Here is a 14,769-nt window from a genome sequence, read left to right as displayed (position 1 = left end):
TACTGATCCTAAACTGAGCACATTAGTTTTAGCAATTTCATGATAGGATGATGTCCCTCCTTCCTGTATTCAAATTTTGGTCGGATTTAGTCTGAGATGAGTTTGGGTGGTACCTGGCCAGAGCCAGCTCTTGTTCGGGCTTGTGCGCCCTCTGCTGGCTACTTAGATTGGCACTGACTGGTATGATGGGTTCTTAATTTCTTTTACTTTTCAAGGTTGGTTTTTTGTTGTTTTTTGTTTTGTTTTGGTATTTTTTATACAATCAGATATTTGTAGTGATTATAAAGTTGTAGGTTAATACTGAATATGGCAGTTAATCATTAAGAAATGAAGGGATTTTTTTTGTTTGTTTGTTTGCTTGGGGTTTTGGAGGTAGTTTCCTTTTGCTAAATATGAGACTCTTGGCAGCTCAAATAACATGTGAAGTATACACCACTCTTGAGTTATTAAGTGGTTGTTTTCAGATGACCATTAATCATTTTCCTGTTGCTTTCCTAACTCCTCCTTGCCTGATTCCGCTCAAGAAGAATTCTTGTTTACTAAGTTGGGCATGGACTTTAAAAGGATAGATCATTGAAATTTTGAAACACAACTCTTTATATATAGCTAATGCCTGGTAGAGAACCCCTTGATAGGCTTAACTGTTTTTACTTGCTTTGTGAAGGAAAATGAGTCTGTATGTACATCCTAATGTTTTATGAAGGCATTTTTGGTGTCCTTGCAGACCAAATTAAGCTGTTCTCCCTGGCAGACATTGAGAAGAATCAGAGTTTGAGTGGAACCTTTTTTGTTTTGTTTGGCTGCTTTTGGTTGTTGTTTCTAGAGTGTAGAATGCGAAAGGAGCAGGTTACTGACACTGTCAGGTTGCAGGAGTGACGTATACGAGGGCAGGTACAGAGGGGACCTCTCACCTCTGCGCCATGACTTGGGTGGAGACTTGGTAGTAAAGACCAAAGCTCTGTGTAATGAATAGGTCTTTAAAATAGCAGCAATTATTGTTGATAAGTTTCCATCAACTTCTTTATAAAAATTAACTATGTGTAAGTGGTTTCTACCTTATCTCTGAAATGCCTTGAGTCCATTACGTGATGATTTTGTGGCGAGAATTTTTTAGCTCTCTCCAATTCCTTTGTCTTTGCAAATTTCTCTAATTCATAATAAGCAAATTCCATCAAAACTCCCCAACCAGCTCCCTAGCATATGGAATGATTGCAGAACTAGAGCTAGAGAAGTGGGGAAATGTCTTCTAAGTTATTTCCAGTTTTCCAGCTTTCCAATTTTAGCCATCAGTTACCTTAAAACTTATTATGGGTAAATTGTAAAGGTGTAAGTTATTAGTTGTTTTGATTTACTTAACATTGTCAAATAGCTGCAGACGGCATTCTCGCAAATACCCGTTTCCCACTAAATGTGTTCTAGTGGAGTACCCTGCTGTTGCCTGTTCCCACGCTGAGGTTGCGTTTGGTGCTCTCTGTGCTTCTCAGCATCCTGTTGTACCTCTGACAATGTACATACTGGGGTTCCTCCCTGGCATTTCATCTATCTACTCCCTTTTGTAAATAAACATTTATTTTTAAAAAAATAATTTTTATTGAAGTATAGTTGGTTTACACTGTTGTGTTAGTTTCACCTGGGCAGCAAGGTAAAGCAGTTGCACAGAGACCTGCATCCAGCCTTTTAGATTCTGTTCCCATATAGGCCGTTAAACAATTTGAGTCGAGTTCCTGAGAACAGTGTCCATCGTTAACATACCATCAGCCAACATGTGCTAGTTATACGCAGGCACCCAACAATATTTATTCCCGAATCTTATGTTTTTTGGGCCTCTTTCAGGTTCAGAGGATCATTTTTGCAAGCTTCAGAGTTGAAAATTGCTGTCTGTAAACATCTGTTCCACGTGGTGGATTTTATATTCTTGCATGTTTTGCCAGGATGCGGTCACTGTTGTGACTGCGCCCCTTCTCTCTCCTTCCCCCATTCCTCCTTCTCCCTCATCATCCCTTCCTCTGCCTCTCCCCTTCCTTCCTGTGGCCCCCGCCTTCCTCTCTTGATTTAGTCATGCTCACATATTCAGTAATTGGGAGGGTTTCCTTAAATGCTATAGTGTGGGGCTCAGTGGCTTGTGTAATTTTGTTTGTGAACCATCACCTTCCTTTAACAAGGGAGCTGGGCTCTTGAGTAGTTTGATCCTATTTCCCTCCCAGCTTGTTTGTAATGGGGCCATTCTTTTAAAGTTGATCTTGAAGGGCAGCTCAGTGGTTAGCAGTCTTCCTCATCTTTGTCTGCTCTGTGAATGCCCTGAATTGTATTTTGAATTATGGGCTATTTCACTGCAACTTTTCAGCAGTGTATATTTAGGGAATATGAACTCTGTAAGTCTTAAGACTAGAGAAATGTCATCTAATATATTATAGGTGCATCTATGCATGACACTCAGATTCTCTTCTATTTGAGGTTAAAAATGCTACTTATATACATATATATGCATACATATATATATACATGTAAGTATAATACTTATTTTATTGCACGAATGTAAAGCTGTATTTAAAATTTTCGTGAACCCCCCCACCTACTTTATTTTTGTGCATTCTTGAGTTTCATATCAAATGTGTCTTGCTTCTTTTGAGGGATGATAGTGGTTGTATTCTAATTGTTAGTTGTGAGCTCAGCTTGAAAAGTGAGGCCATCCCCTACACGAGATGGTGCTCAAATGTGTGATTTCCCTGGATACATGCTATATAATGAACATAATACTACGTCTTTCTTCTGTTTTCTGTGCTGACATGCCTAATTCAGAGTTTGGTCCTTATTATTTTGAACAGTTGATATTAGTGAAACTTCTCTGATGACTCAGATGGTAAAGAGTCTTCCTGCGATACAGGAGACCCAGGTTCAATCCCTGCGTCAGGAAGATCCCCTGGAGAAGGAAATGGCAACCCACTCCAGTATTCTTGCCTGAAAAAATCCCATGGATAGAGAAGCCTGGCAGGCTGCAGTCCTTGGGATCACAAAGAGTTGGACATGACTGAGCGACTAACACACACACAAACGTGTGAGACTCTTTTAGAACATTAGTTTACTGGGCGGTACATAATGTATCGCTAAAAGCAGATTGCAAGGTAAAATGTAACTACTGATTTTCTTAAAATTTGCTGATAAATTCCAAATAATTGAGCGGGGCAACAAAGTCTTACTTTATAGGATGTTGTCTCTGCTGCATTTGGTCAGAAATGTCATCAGTCTCCTCCAGAGGAATCAGAAGACCAGATTCTCTCCCACAGCAAGGACTCCATGCTTCCGTAGAGCATGAACATGCCGAATTCATGGGTGGGAGCGTCCTTTCAGGTTAAGAAATCAAGTTGGGTTCCCTGAGTTGATCCTCGCAGTCTAAAGGTGACTTCTTCCTTAGGGCAGGAAGGGGGTACTTTCGGAGCAGCGGCCCCTGGGGCTGGCTGAAGAGGAATGTCCTTTTACCTCCAGGATACTTGTGTCTTGGGATCCTGTTGTGTTTGAGAGCTATCTACGTGGTAATGTGAGATATGTTTCTTTAAAACAACTAATCTTCATGAGTGGAGATGAACAAACTTAGAGGCCTAATACGCTGTCAGAAAAATGTTTCTCCAGTTTGCAGAATGTAACTGAAAGAGTCTTGGCGATCAACTCTTGTTGATCAACTCTTGTTTCAAAACCCAGTTAAACAGGTTAGATTAGATAGTCATTGATTTTTTTTTTTTTTTTTTTGTTATCTCCCGGCAATGGCAACCCACTCCAGTACTCTTGCCTGGAGAATCCCAGGGACAGAGGAGCCTAGTGGGCTGCCGTCTATGGGGTCGCACAGAGTCGGACACGACTGAAGCGACTTAGCAGCAGCAGCAGCAGCAGCAGCAGCAGCAGCATCTGATATAACCTTAAAGATCGAATCAGTTCACTTAAATTGGTTATTCTTACCCCTGGCCTGTTAGACTAACCAGTGAAAGTTATTGTTTTTTTAAAAAAAATAGATATTCTGGACTCTGTTCCACTGATTGCAAGTCCCCTGGGGTGGAGAACCCAGGTATCTGTTTTAAGAAAAGACCTCCGACAGTTCTCATGACTGGCAGGGGTGTCTGAGCCATAGAACTGATTTGAGGGGCTTGATTTCCTCCACCCCGATCCTGTCTTCTTTCCTTCTAAGATGACAACAGAAACATTTTGTTTCTGCGTGCTTCTGATGCCGTCAGTGTATATTGCAAGCTTGACCTTGTGTTTCATTTTTCTATGCAAAATGATTACATTTTGTCAAATAAAAGCAAAACTTCGGACTTATATGATGTTTCTTCAGAAGCCTTCATTGACTTGGTTATGCCCAGACACCGTAGACACTTAACTGCAATAAAAATATAAAATAGGGCGGGCAGAACCATTGAGATCTTATTCACATCAAGCCAGTGGTAAGTTACTCGTTAGAAGTAAGTTGAGTGATTTCAGGGTTAGTGTTAGTCCTTCAGGCCCCTAGGGGACCCTTGTACAAATTGCTGATTCAGAAAATCATTACTCTGGTGACTCAAGTGGCACTTTAGTGGCCTTAAAGAGTTATTCGACACACCTCCCCAAACAGCTAAGTTATCCCCATGATTACGTTGATTAATTGCACACTCGGTGGAATTAGTGTTATTTTCAATAAAAGATTTTCCTGCATTGGGAAGAGAAAGGATAAAGCTCACACGCTTTCAGTTGATAATGTGGGCACTTCTGCTAAGCGCGAGGGAGGGGATGATCCCAACTGTTGTCCGGGGTGGGCCGAAGAATCTAAGACCGTACTTTTCATTTTGCATCGAAAAGGGGATTTTTGGTGTCCCAAAGGATGGTCACTCAAAATGTGACCTGTTCTAACATTTTCATTCATCAAAGGACTGGAGAATGCTTCTTCTACCTACTACAAATTGAGGAGAGGGCTGTGCTACATAGTGAGAAAAAGGCGAGTGGAATCATCTTTTGTTACCACAATAGCTATGGGTAATAAAGGTGGCATATTGTAAAAACAGATTTTGGTACAGGAATTGGTTATTTAGGTTCTAGCTTTGTCTCAATATCTGTACAACCTCTTTTATTTGTTAGAAGTTGGTTGCCCCCCCCCCTTTTTTTTTTTGCCACGGGGCTTGTGAGATCTTAGTTCCCCAACCAGAGAATGAACCAGCGCCCTTGGCAGTGAAAGCACAGAGTTCTAACCACTGGATCGTCAGGAAATTCCCCACCTTTTCTGAATTTTAGTGACTTCTGCTATAAATATAGGGCTTCCCAGTTGAGTCAGTGGTAAAGGATCTACCCGCCAATGCAGGAGACAGAGATGTGGGTTTGATCCCTGGCTCAGGAAGATCCCCTGGAGGATGAAATAGCAACCCACTCCTGTATTTTTGCCTGGGAAATCCCATGGACAGAGGAGCCTGGCGGACTGCAGTCCATGGGGTTGCAAATAGTTGAACTCGACTGAGTGCACGCATGTGCTGTAAACATGGGGGTAAAATGGCCATCTAAGGAACTCTTGGGGTCTTGTTGTCTTTGCTTTACATACTATATAATGCTTTACAAATGTGAGGGCTTCAAGGAGAATTGGATGTAGATTCTCAACCATGTTTAGAATCCCCCCAAAGGAAGAGTCTTGGTGGTACCTCAAGATACTCTTAAGTATATCTGGAATTTTGGTACACCCACTGTTTTGAAGGCACTATCTAGACGAGATGAGGTGAATCAATGACAGAAAGCAGCTAAAAACTCATAATTTTCCAAGGTCAGAGCTCTAGTTACTACCAAGTGTTCTATTTTGATGATTTAAGAACATCAGTTAAAGGAAGGACTGAAGTTAGTCTTCCTGGCAAAATGATTTGGTCCCCGTGTCTCATCATTCTTTGCTGCAAACTATGTGCCTCGTCACTTTTCCTCTGAGTTTTCTTTCTGTTCTCAATTTAGGATGAAGTGGAGGAAGAGAATTTTCTAGACTGTGGAATGACTATTTTATCCCCTGAAATTGAGTTGTAACTCTTTTAGCATGAAATTTATTAAATTTGGATTTTAAAAGTATAGTAGGATTCTACAGGAAAGAACCAGTGGTCTTCTCTGTATTTTAGAAATAAGGAAAATAACGTCAGTTTCTGGTTTCTTGTAAACCCAGACTGTCACCTCCAAGCTTGGATCAGGGAAAATTAAGATTGACTGGCTAGTCAGAACCACAAAGGTGTATATTCGTGGAAACATCACAACAAAACACAAGTATTTTTAGGTCAATTAAAATAAAATTCAAATTTTAACCTTATTTATTTGATAGAAAATTGCAAATACAGTAACCCAGGGCATTCTTTTAAATGTTAAGTTTTTAAAGAGTGGTTTCTCAGATTCCTCAGGATTTGTGTCAGTAGGCAAAAAGACAAGGGCAGGTATGTGTATTCAAATGGATTTAGGAAAGATTGCATGTCAAAATGGTAATAGTTTGGATGTATTGAATTAAATAAAATGTTTGATTAAAATTTAAAAGTGAAGTTAAAAAAGATATTAACTGAAATTAAGTGTCTTCATTACAGGACTTTTTCAGAGGATTTCACATGCTAAGATCCAGTGTAAATTTCTGGGGGTCAAGAGAGATATATAGGCAGCTTGTAACATTTCCTGGGCTTTTTAATTTGCCTCCTTTTTGTTTTTCGGAGCCTGTTGTGGGCCTGTTACTCCACAGAAGACACTAGAGTGCTGTCTTGTCTTCTCCTAAACTGTGACTATTTTTACTTTCACTCTTCTTTTCTTCATTGGTTTGAACTCACGTTCTTCACAAGTGACGTGTGTCGAGACGTGGTTTGCGGCCACGTTTTTGTCAGTTAGCTGCTTCCAGTTGTTGTGGAGATGGTTGCAGATTTTTTCATGAAGTCACAGGTTCTGGTGTACATTATTTGCACAGCTATTAAGTACCTAGAGACCTTTTAGGAATAAAACACCATGTAAATGTAAATTATCACCACCTCTAAGACACTTTCATTAATTTCATATCAAATTCATGAGTGTTTTGAGCTCTGGGATTTAGTCTTCAGAATTGGGCTTCTCATGTGTTTGTAGTTTTTTGGTTTGTTTTTTTTTTTTTCCTGCCCGAGTTTAAATTCCAGCAGCGCAGAGTAGTACGAAGAGTCCAGCCTTGGGAATCCAGCTGCCAGGGTTTGAATCCTGCATCTAACAGGTGCTGCCTTTGTGAGCCTGGGCAGTTTTCCGTTCCTCAATTTTCTCATCTGTAAAATGGTGTTTATATTATGTGCCTCACAGGGTTGGTTCTTGTGTAGATTGAATGAATGTCTACATAACCTCTTTGTGTAGTGGGGATACGTGACAAGAACTCGGGTATCGTGTGGACAAGAGAGAGAAAGGTAGGCATGGGAAAGATGAGAGAACTGTAAATTATAAATAACCTCATGTATATTTTTGGAACCACTCTTCCGGTTATTGTTTAATGAAATACTCTTTTCAGTATGCCTCCCACCCCCAGATGATAGGGTAACCAAGGATGGGCTGAGGGCAGGGACAGAGATTTAACTCAAACAGGGTTGTGATGAGCTCCTTAGTCTGGTGATAGAGAACAAAGGGCTGGTTCTTCAGTTCCCAGAATGAGGATTAGCAATGGAATAACCTTGCTGGGTATTGTCCTACAACATCAGGTCACTTTTTTTTGTTTTTGTTTTTTTAAATCAAGGCTTTTCACAGGAGGATGTTTTCCAGTGTATAGTGCATCTTGTTTGGTTGTTGGTGAAATACTTACCATTTATATGTAATATTAAAAGTGGCCTTGTACGAATGAAAAGCTAGAAACCCAAACACAACCTATTGTTATCCTATGGGTCAACCACCCGTGGACGCATCTGTGTCTCGGCTTATCTCCAAAAATCATATTATGGATAAGTTGTTCTTGCCTGTCTCTCACTCCCTCCAAATGGATTAGAACTGTTTAGGTGTAGCAGTCTGCCAGCGGGGATACTTCTTAGATGTGTCCTTGTGAATTAATGAATTTATGATACCAGTTTTTCCCTTCATGTAACACTTTAATTCTCAGTCATTTCCTATGGCATTCCCTTGCAATGGGATACCGTGAATAAATTGTAAGGCAAATTAGGAGTCAAATGGAAAATTATGTAAGAATATAAAAGTATTAGATTTTGAATTATAGATATTTGTTCATCATAACTCCCCCCCACCCCCACATTAAATTTCTTTTCTTTATCTTTCATGAGGCAGCAAGATAAAGAACAGTTGAATAAATCAGCAAAAGGATTGGTCTTTAAAAATAAATGGGAACAGCTTATATTTTCTGCTTAGCTTCGAGTTTTTCAAGGGCAACAGAAAAAGCAAGTGACTCCTTTATTGATTGCCCATTGGTGTCATTTTTAATAATCAAATTTAAATATAGGTTTTTAACAGCTGATGGGTTCAATTTGGACAAAACACGTGTTGACTTTCCGGATTGTTTGCTCACTGTAGATGCCGACTTGTTCTAGAGAAGGGGCTGCGAGTTGAGCTCCTTTGTCTTTAGAAGGATTGATTGACGGATGTTGTGTCTGCTCATTTACAGCGTTTTTCTTGCTTAATTTAAAAAATTGTGACATAGCATTACATGTTCCTTGTATACATCATTTTTGCAGAAGAAAGTTGTTTAGCCAATATGTCGACTTCGTTTATGAAATCCTCTCTTGTAGCTTTCATTCAGCCTTCAGTGTAGCCTATTAGGTCATATTATTTGTTTCATGCACGGCAAATCGTCACCAGCAGCAAAATTTAACATTTGGTCCTTTTAGGTATAAAAATGAATCAAATGCTTGACAAGATTTGTTTCTGGTGTATATTTCAGAGTCCCCCCCCGACCACCCCCTTGGTGGGCAGACAACAAATGTTACTAACGGGTACTTTTAGTTTTTAAAATATGGACAACAGTACTCCATGCAGTAAAAGACTTGAGCGATTAATGCTGCCCTTATGCCTCTTTTGAGTACTTTTAGCCATGGGGCTTGGCACTGCCACCCTTGTCTTGGTGCCAAAAAATATCCGCAGCGGCTGTCGCATTCTAGTACTGGAGGGTTGTCTCGAAAATTCCGCAGTGAACGCGCCGGGTTTGTTCATCACTGCTATCTCTTTTAAATATTGGAAAAATAGAATCTTGAGCTCTTTCAAAGCTCCGTTGTGATCGTGGGGATGAGGGGGGAGGTCGGTGGCGAAGAATGGAGGAAAGAAGCTGTCCGCGCCAGCCACTGGGTATAAGTGACAAAAATCCATGGCTGGCATAGAGTAAACACACATATTTAGGAGCTTTTGTGTTCACGAGCACAGATAGTTACTTAAGGATCCTACTCAAACATGTTATCAGTGCTCTTGAGAATTTTATTATCTGAAACAAATGTTCCTGAGCATTTTAAGCAGAAGACTGACATCAAGATCATAGCTAATTTTTGGTGGACAGTTTATACAAAAGATGTGTATATTTTTTCCTCCCTGGAAGTGAGGTGCCATTGTAAAATGGCTGCTTTTTGTCATTAGGAAATTAGTAGAGTAGATAAGATAGGCTTGAGAAGGTGCTTGGGTTTACCCACAGTCCATGTCCCTGATTGTTTTGCTCCCAAACAGGGATTTGAGCTCGAAGGACAGATTTATAGTTGATTTTGGGAACAAAAAGATGTAATAAAGTTAAAGGTTTACACTATCAGAATGACATGTGTTTGCTCAGGATCTCTGGAGCGATCTATTTGATGGTAAAAGTGGATGTCACAGATGAAATCTTTACAAGGAATATAATCCTAAAAAAAGGGGGGGGGGAAGAAGTGCACCTCCCAGCCTCCTGCTGGCTGCGCTGCCTCTTCGGTACCTCACAGACTTCGACAGGGTCCTGGACGGGTGCCCACTGATGTCATGGAAACACTCGAATTACTGAGAATGATTCATGTCTATGCTGGTCTCTTGTCCTCCCCCACACAGACAGGAGTAGATTTTTAACCCTGACAACTTGTAATTTGCAGTGGGTTTATTTTTGTATCTGGATAAATATTTTTTAACAAGCAAAATTAAGATTAAGCAGTCTGTATCTGATATGATAGTAAAGAATGTTGGGTCCGTGTAGCCAAGAGCACTTTGGGGACTCTGCGCCGCCTGCATCCCTGCTCGGCTCTTCCCCTCCTCTGCTCTCTGCCCACCCCTGTGCTTTCCAGTCCGCTCTCCTCCCTTCATTTTCCTCTTTTCCTCTCTCTTCTCTCCCCTGTTTATTTATTCACATTCTCTTTCTCTCTCACATCCTTACTATTTGCATGGACCCCCTCTCTACCTTTAAAAGAATGAAAGAAATGGACCTAACTTTATATATGTGTGTGTATGTGTATGTGTGTGTGTATATATGTATATACATACATACATATATATATATATGAATTGAGACAAGTTCTGGTAGGCAAATTCATCTCTCCAGGTCTTTATGCAGGAGTCAGGTTGGGAAATAATGCCAGGTGGTGAAATTCTGTAGGAGATAGCTTCAGTAACTCCTTCTAGAGAAAGAAATAGATTGCCTTTTTTCCTTCCCATTTCTGGAAGTCACCAGAACAGGACACTAGATACTCAGTTTCCTCGGAAGTCAGAGTAAATTCTTCCTTATCTGTGTCTCTTTCTGTCTCTCTGCTTGTCTGCATGTCTACCTATCTCTCTACTTGTCTTTCTAGTTGCTAAACAAGTGGATATTGTGTCAAAGGGAATCATGTCCTGGTTGTATTAAAGCTTTGTAGATGTGAGAGCTTAAGGAAGGACAGACATCATTTGATAACTCATAAAGATCGAGTTGGTATTTTTTCTGTTAGTAATATGTGTAAAGAGAAGTTAAACACTATAAGTAGCTTCCATCTGACACAGAAGAATAAATAGGTCTTTATGACCATTTATACTTCTAAAACGGGCAAATGAATCTCTTCTTCAATGTAAAATCCTCATACAGTGAAAGTTATTCTCTTAGACCTCCCAGGATTGAATATGTGAGTTGGTGTCCTGTTTCATTGGACTGAAACTGATATGGTCATTGATTTTCTGCTTTGTACTGAATACTGTGCCAGAAGTTGGGTGGCGGGAGTGTGTCCCCAAGTTTGAGATACTGATGGGGAAGAGGGTTGATGTTAAGACTCAGGTTTGACTTCCTTCAAAAATCATCTTCTGTTTTATGTCTATAGTGACTCACATACAAGGTGAGCTTTTGACTAGTTTTAAGATTTATCAAAGGCAAATTCCTTGTGTGGTGTCAGAAAGGCATACCCTCATAGCATTGTCATTGAACTCAAAGATTACAGTTGAACACTGCTGCTTGTAACGTTTATGTTAACTTGAGTCAAGGGGGAAAAACTTGGGTGTTGTGAACTCCGAAGGATCCATCCAGCCTCTCAAAATACTAGTTTTGAATTTTCCCATTGGAAGAAAGAATAGTATAGTCCTGGGTAAAGAGGACAATGTACCTTAAGCTCTAGTCTGAAGGGAAGAACACATCCTTCTGTCTTGGACAGGGTGGGGTTTGTGTTGTGGGCGGGACGAGCCCTTTTTATTGTCCTACTGTGGACTGTTCTCTGTAACAATTCTTTATGTGTCGCTAGGTATGTTCTACTGGTTGGATCTCTTGTAAGGTATTTTCATTGTTTTCCTCCTGACAGTTAAGGCTCAACATACTTTTTAAAAGAAACAAATGAGCTGCCTTGATTTTTACCCTTAGATATGGCTCTGTACATCTCTGTAGAGGAGACTACAGATAAAAAACCAGAGTGTTAGAATCAGAACAAGACACTGATGTTCCGTTATCCCGTATTCTGCTGAGTCTACTGGTAGAACCTGAAGTTGGCCTCAGAGTGGGCAGTTTTTCAACAGTCCTCTTTCCCAAATGTAAATTCCATCATCATCTTGATCATGATGGTCTTTACTCCTGGGAAAGGGAGTTTAAATGAGAGAGAGAGAGAGAGAGAGAGAGAGAGAGAGAGAGAGAGAGAGAGAGAGAGAGGAAGAGAGACCCAGAATTGTGAATAGTTTCTTTGCTTTATTCACCATCTGGAGAGTCCTGATTGATTAGCTTTGGCCTCACCATTAAGTGTCAATGTAATCAATGGGAATGACTAGGCTAGGGTCATTACATAGATAATGTGCCTGCTGTGTAAATAAAAATGAAATTGTTTAAATTTTGTGAGCGAGAAAGAAAGTGAAAATAAGGAATGACAATTTGTTTGTTAGAGAAAGTGGAGGCCATTGGAATGACAGTTTTTGGAAGTGTGGAGCAGTTTGGCTAAGAATAGGAATGAAGGATATTTTTTTTCCAGTTTAGCATAGCCAGCGTGGGGAAGTGTTATTCTCTGCCTTGCTTGCATACATTGCCAGTAGTGCCTACTTTTCGTATGTAAACATCGGGGAAGAGAAGTGGATGTCTGTTACCTGAAGGAGATTTTTTTGTTTTTAAGGAAAAACACAATTTACACTTTTTTGTTGTTGTTGTTTCTCTTGGCAGGTAAAACAGAAAGGGGCTCCTACTCATCTTATGGGAGAGAATCGAATTTACAGGGTTGCCACCAGGTAAGTGAGAGTCTCTCTTTGGGGAAGGGTTGAGAGAATGAGCCTGGTGAATCAGTGTGTTTTGTAAATTAGGTGATGCATTTGAGGCTGGGGCACTGAGGCACCGAAAATCTTCTGATGCCTGACTCTCTTACAAAGTAATGAAACAACACCGAGCGCGGAAGCCATAAACACCTCATCGTATCAGCACTGTATTCACTGGCTTGTTGTTATTTTTTTCCATCCATCAGCCGGTACCAGTGGCACTGTTTGCAAACCAGCGATGTCGGGGAAAGTGGTTCTATCAAAAGAGTTTATTTGCAATTAAGAACTTGAGAATTTCTTACACTGGAAATGCTTCGTGCAGCCATGTGTCAGATCCTAGGTTTTGGGTGGCTACTGCCCTAAATTATAGTTTTCATAGGGGCTGTAGGATGTTGTGTGAACACAGGGTTGTATTGAGGGATAAAAATGTCTGTGAAAATATGATTTGTTGTCCCTTTTTGTTTCTGAATTGTTTTTGGCTGAAAGTCAAGGCCAGCAGGCTAACAGCAAAGCCGTCTCAAGGGAGGCATGCGTGAGCTAGAAAAATAAGAGTACTTTAATTAAATAATAAAATGCCAGTGTCATGCAAAGGTATAGCGTGTGTGTGTCTCTGGGCTTTGTGCATTTGCATACGTTCAACTCTCCAGAGAAAGCCCAGTTCTAAAAATACTATCCATAGCCAAAAGTGTAAGCTTTGTTTCAAGACAATTGAGTTTTTATAGACGCTTTCTTTTTAATTTCAGTATCGGTACTAATCATGTTTCATATCTTTCTCTTTTTTTTCTTGAAAGATTTAGACTTTCTTTTTCTAAGGGCATTGCTTTCTTACTTTGGAAAACTCTTGATAGAATTTAATGGTTCTCTTTCAGATTCAAAGCTTTCTAGCGTTACATTATTCATCCAAACACAAATGTAGTTCTTTTTGTGCTGGGAGGGGAATGCTTGTTCTCCTGCACCCTCTCACCCTCCCGTTTTCTTTAATGATGGGGGAAGAAAAAATTCCATTTTGCTTTTTTTTTTTTTTAAACAACCTGTTTCATGGATCCTGGAAAATGTAAGCAGACAGTTTTAGTCATTAAATAGAGCCTGCTTGAGGAGGTGGCCTTTAGGTATCCATCATAGGTTCCGAAAGGTGGAATTCTGGTGGAGTCCTGTGTGGTGTTTTTTTTTTTTTTCCCTTCTGGAGAGATTTGCATTTTTAAAGTTTACTTCTCTGGCCCAGCCACCCGTTCAGTCATACTCGGCATCTGAGAGGTTTGCTGTGATGAGGTGAACGGTGCTGGTTTAAGACCTCCCTGCTGCACACGCTGCAGAGTACAGTTGACGGCAGTTTGTTTGGAAAGAATTCTGCAGGAAAGAAATTTACAGCCATTCCAGCGCGACGGAAACATCTTTGGAATGTGAGTGCAAATGTGCCGGGGCAGATAGCTCGGGCAGAGCGCCTCGGAGCGCCGGGTCTCTGGTGTAAAGCTCTCAATTCCTGCAGAAGAGCCTGTTCCTGTGCATCTGTTTCTGAGGGTCAAAGCAGAGGTCGTTTGAGTTTTGGGGCGAAGAAAGTTGACAACATCCTTCCTTTTCGCAGATGGTCATGGCAGAGGTCTCTGTTTTCGCCCGGCCTCTTTTTCTGGTCAACGAGAGAATAGACTTCCTCGCCCCTGTATCCTTTCTTCCTAATAGGAATTGGCGTGATTCCTCCCAGACACAAAGATTTCCTCTGCTGAGTAAGCGCGAGGCCCCTTAACTTGTGAAAGCGTCACTCAGCCCGCGTGAGTCTGTCAGTGTGTGTGTGCCGGGACACAGACCCTCCCTCGGTTTGTGGGCAATACTGCCCTCGGGTGCGACTGAAGTTCGTTTTTTTGGGCAAACGCAAGGTGAGAAGTGGAAAGGGGCAGAGGGTGGATCAGAGGTGGACAGACTGGCGTGTGATGGCTGAATGTCTGGCCTGGGGAATGCCTCCTTCTGAGACGTTCGTGTCCAGGAGAATCCTGTTGTATATAGGAGCGCGGCTGCATCCGCTTCTCCTAAAAAAAGTCTTCATAATCTAGCCATGGAGTGTGGAGATTTCTTTCATTCTGATTTCTTCTTCCCGGTTGTGAGTCTCGCAAGGACTGACTCTGCTCAGCTTGGGCTCAGCAGTGGCCATAAACAGTGGTGATCACTTAAGGAGAA

General features: G+C 40.9%; 1 protein-coding gene across 18 annotated transcripts in view; it reads left to right on the top strand.

Moving 5' to 3' along the window:
* Window positions 1-14,769, top strand: part of TCF4 (transcription factor 4) — a 384,420-nt gene that overhangs the window by 179,611 nt on the left and 190,040 nt on the right. For 14 of the 18 annotated variants that reach the window (XM_018039407.1, XM_018039409.1, XM_018039408.1 and 11 more), the window contains one exon: window positions 12,512-12,576. In XM_018039407.1, the coding sequence (XP_017894896.1) occupies window positions 12,512-12,576 (65 nt within the window). Of the gene's footprint in view, window positions 1-12,511; window positions 12,577-13,836; window positions 14,472-14,769 lie in introns of those variants that run through there. The other 4 variants (XM_018039414.1, XM_018039413.1, XM_018039412.1 and 1 more) reach the window with 2 other exon arrangements.

Source organism: Capra hircus, chromosome 24 (assembly GCF_001704415.2).
Source record: "Capra hircus breed San Clemente chromosome 24, ASM170441v1, whole genome shotgun sequence".
NCBI classification, from domain to species: domain Eukaryota; kingdom Metazoa; phylum Chordata; class Mammalia; order Artiodactyla; family Bovidae; genus Capra; species Capra hircus.
Note: the sequence above shows the minus strand (reverse complement) of the source record. Positions and strands in the feature narration are given on the sequence as shown.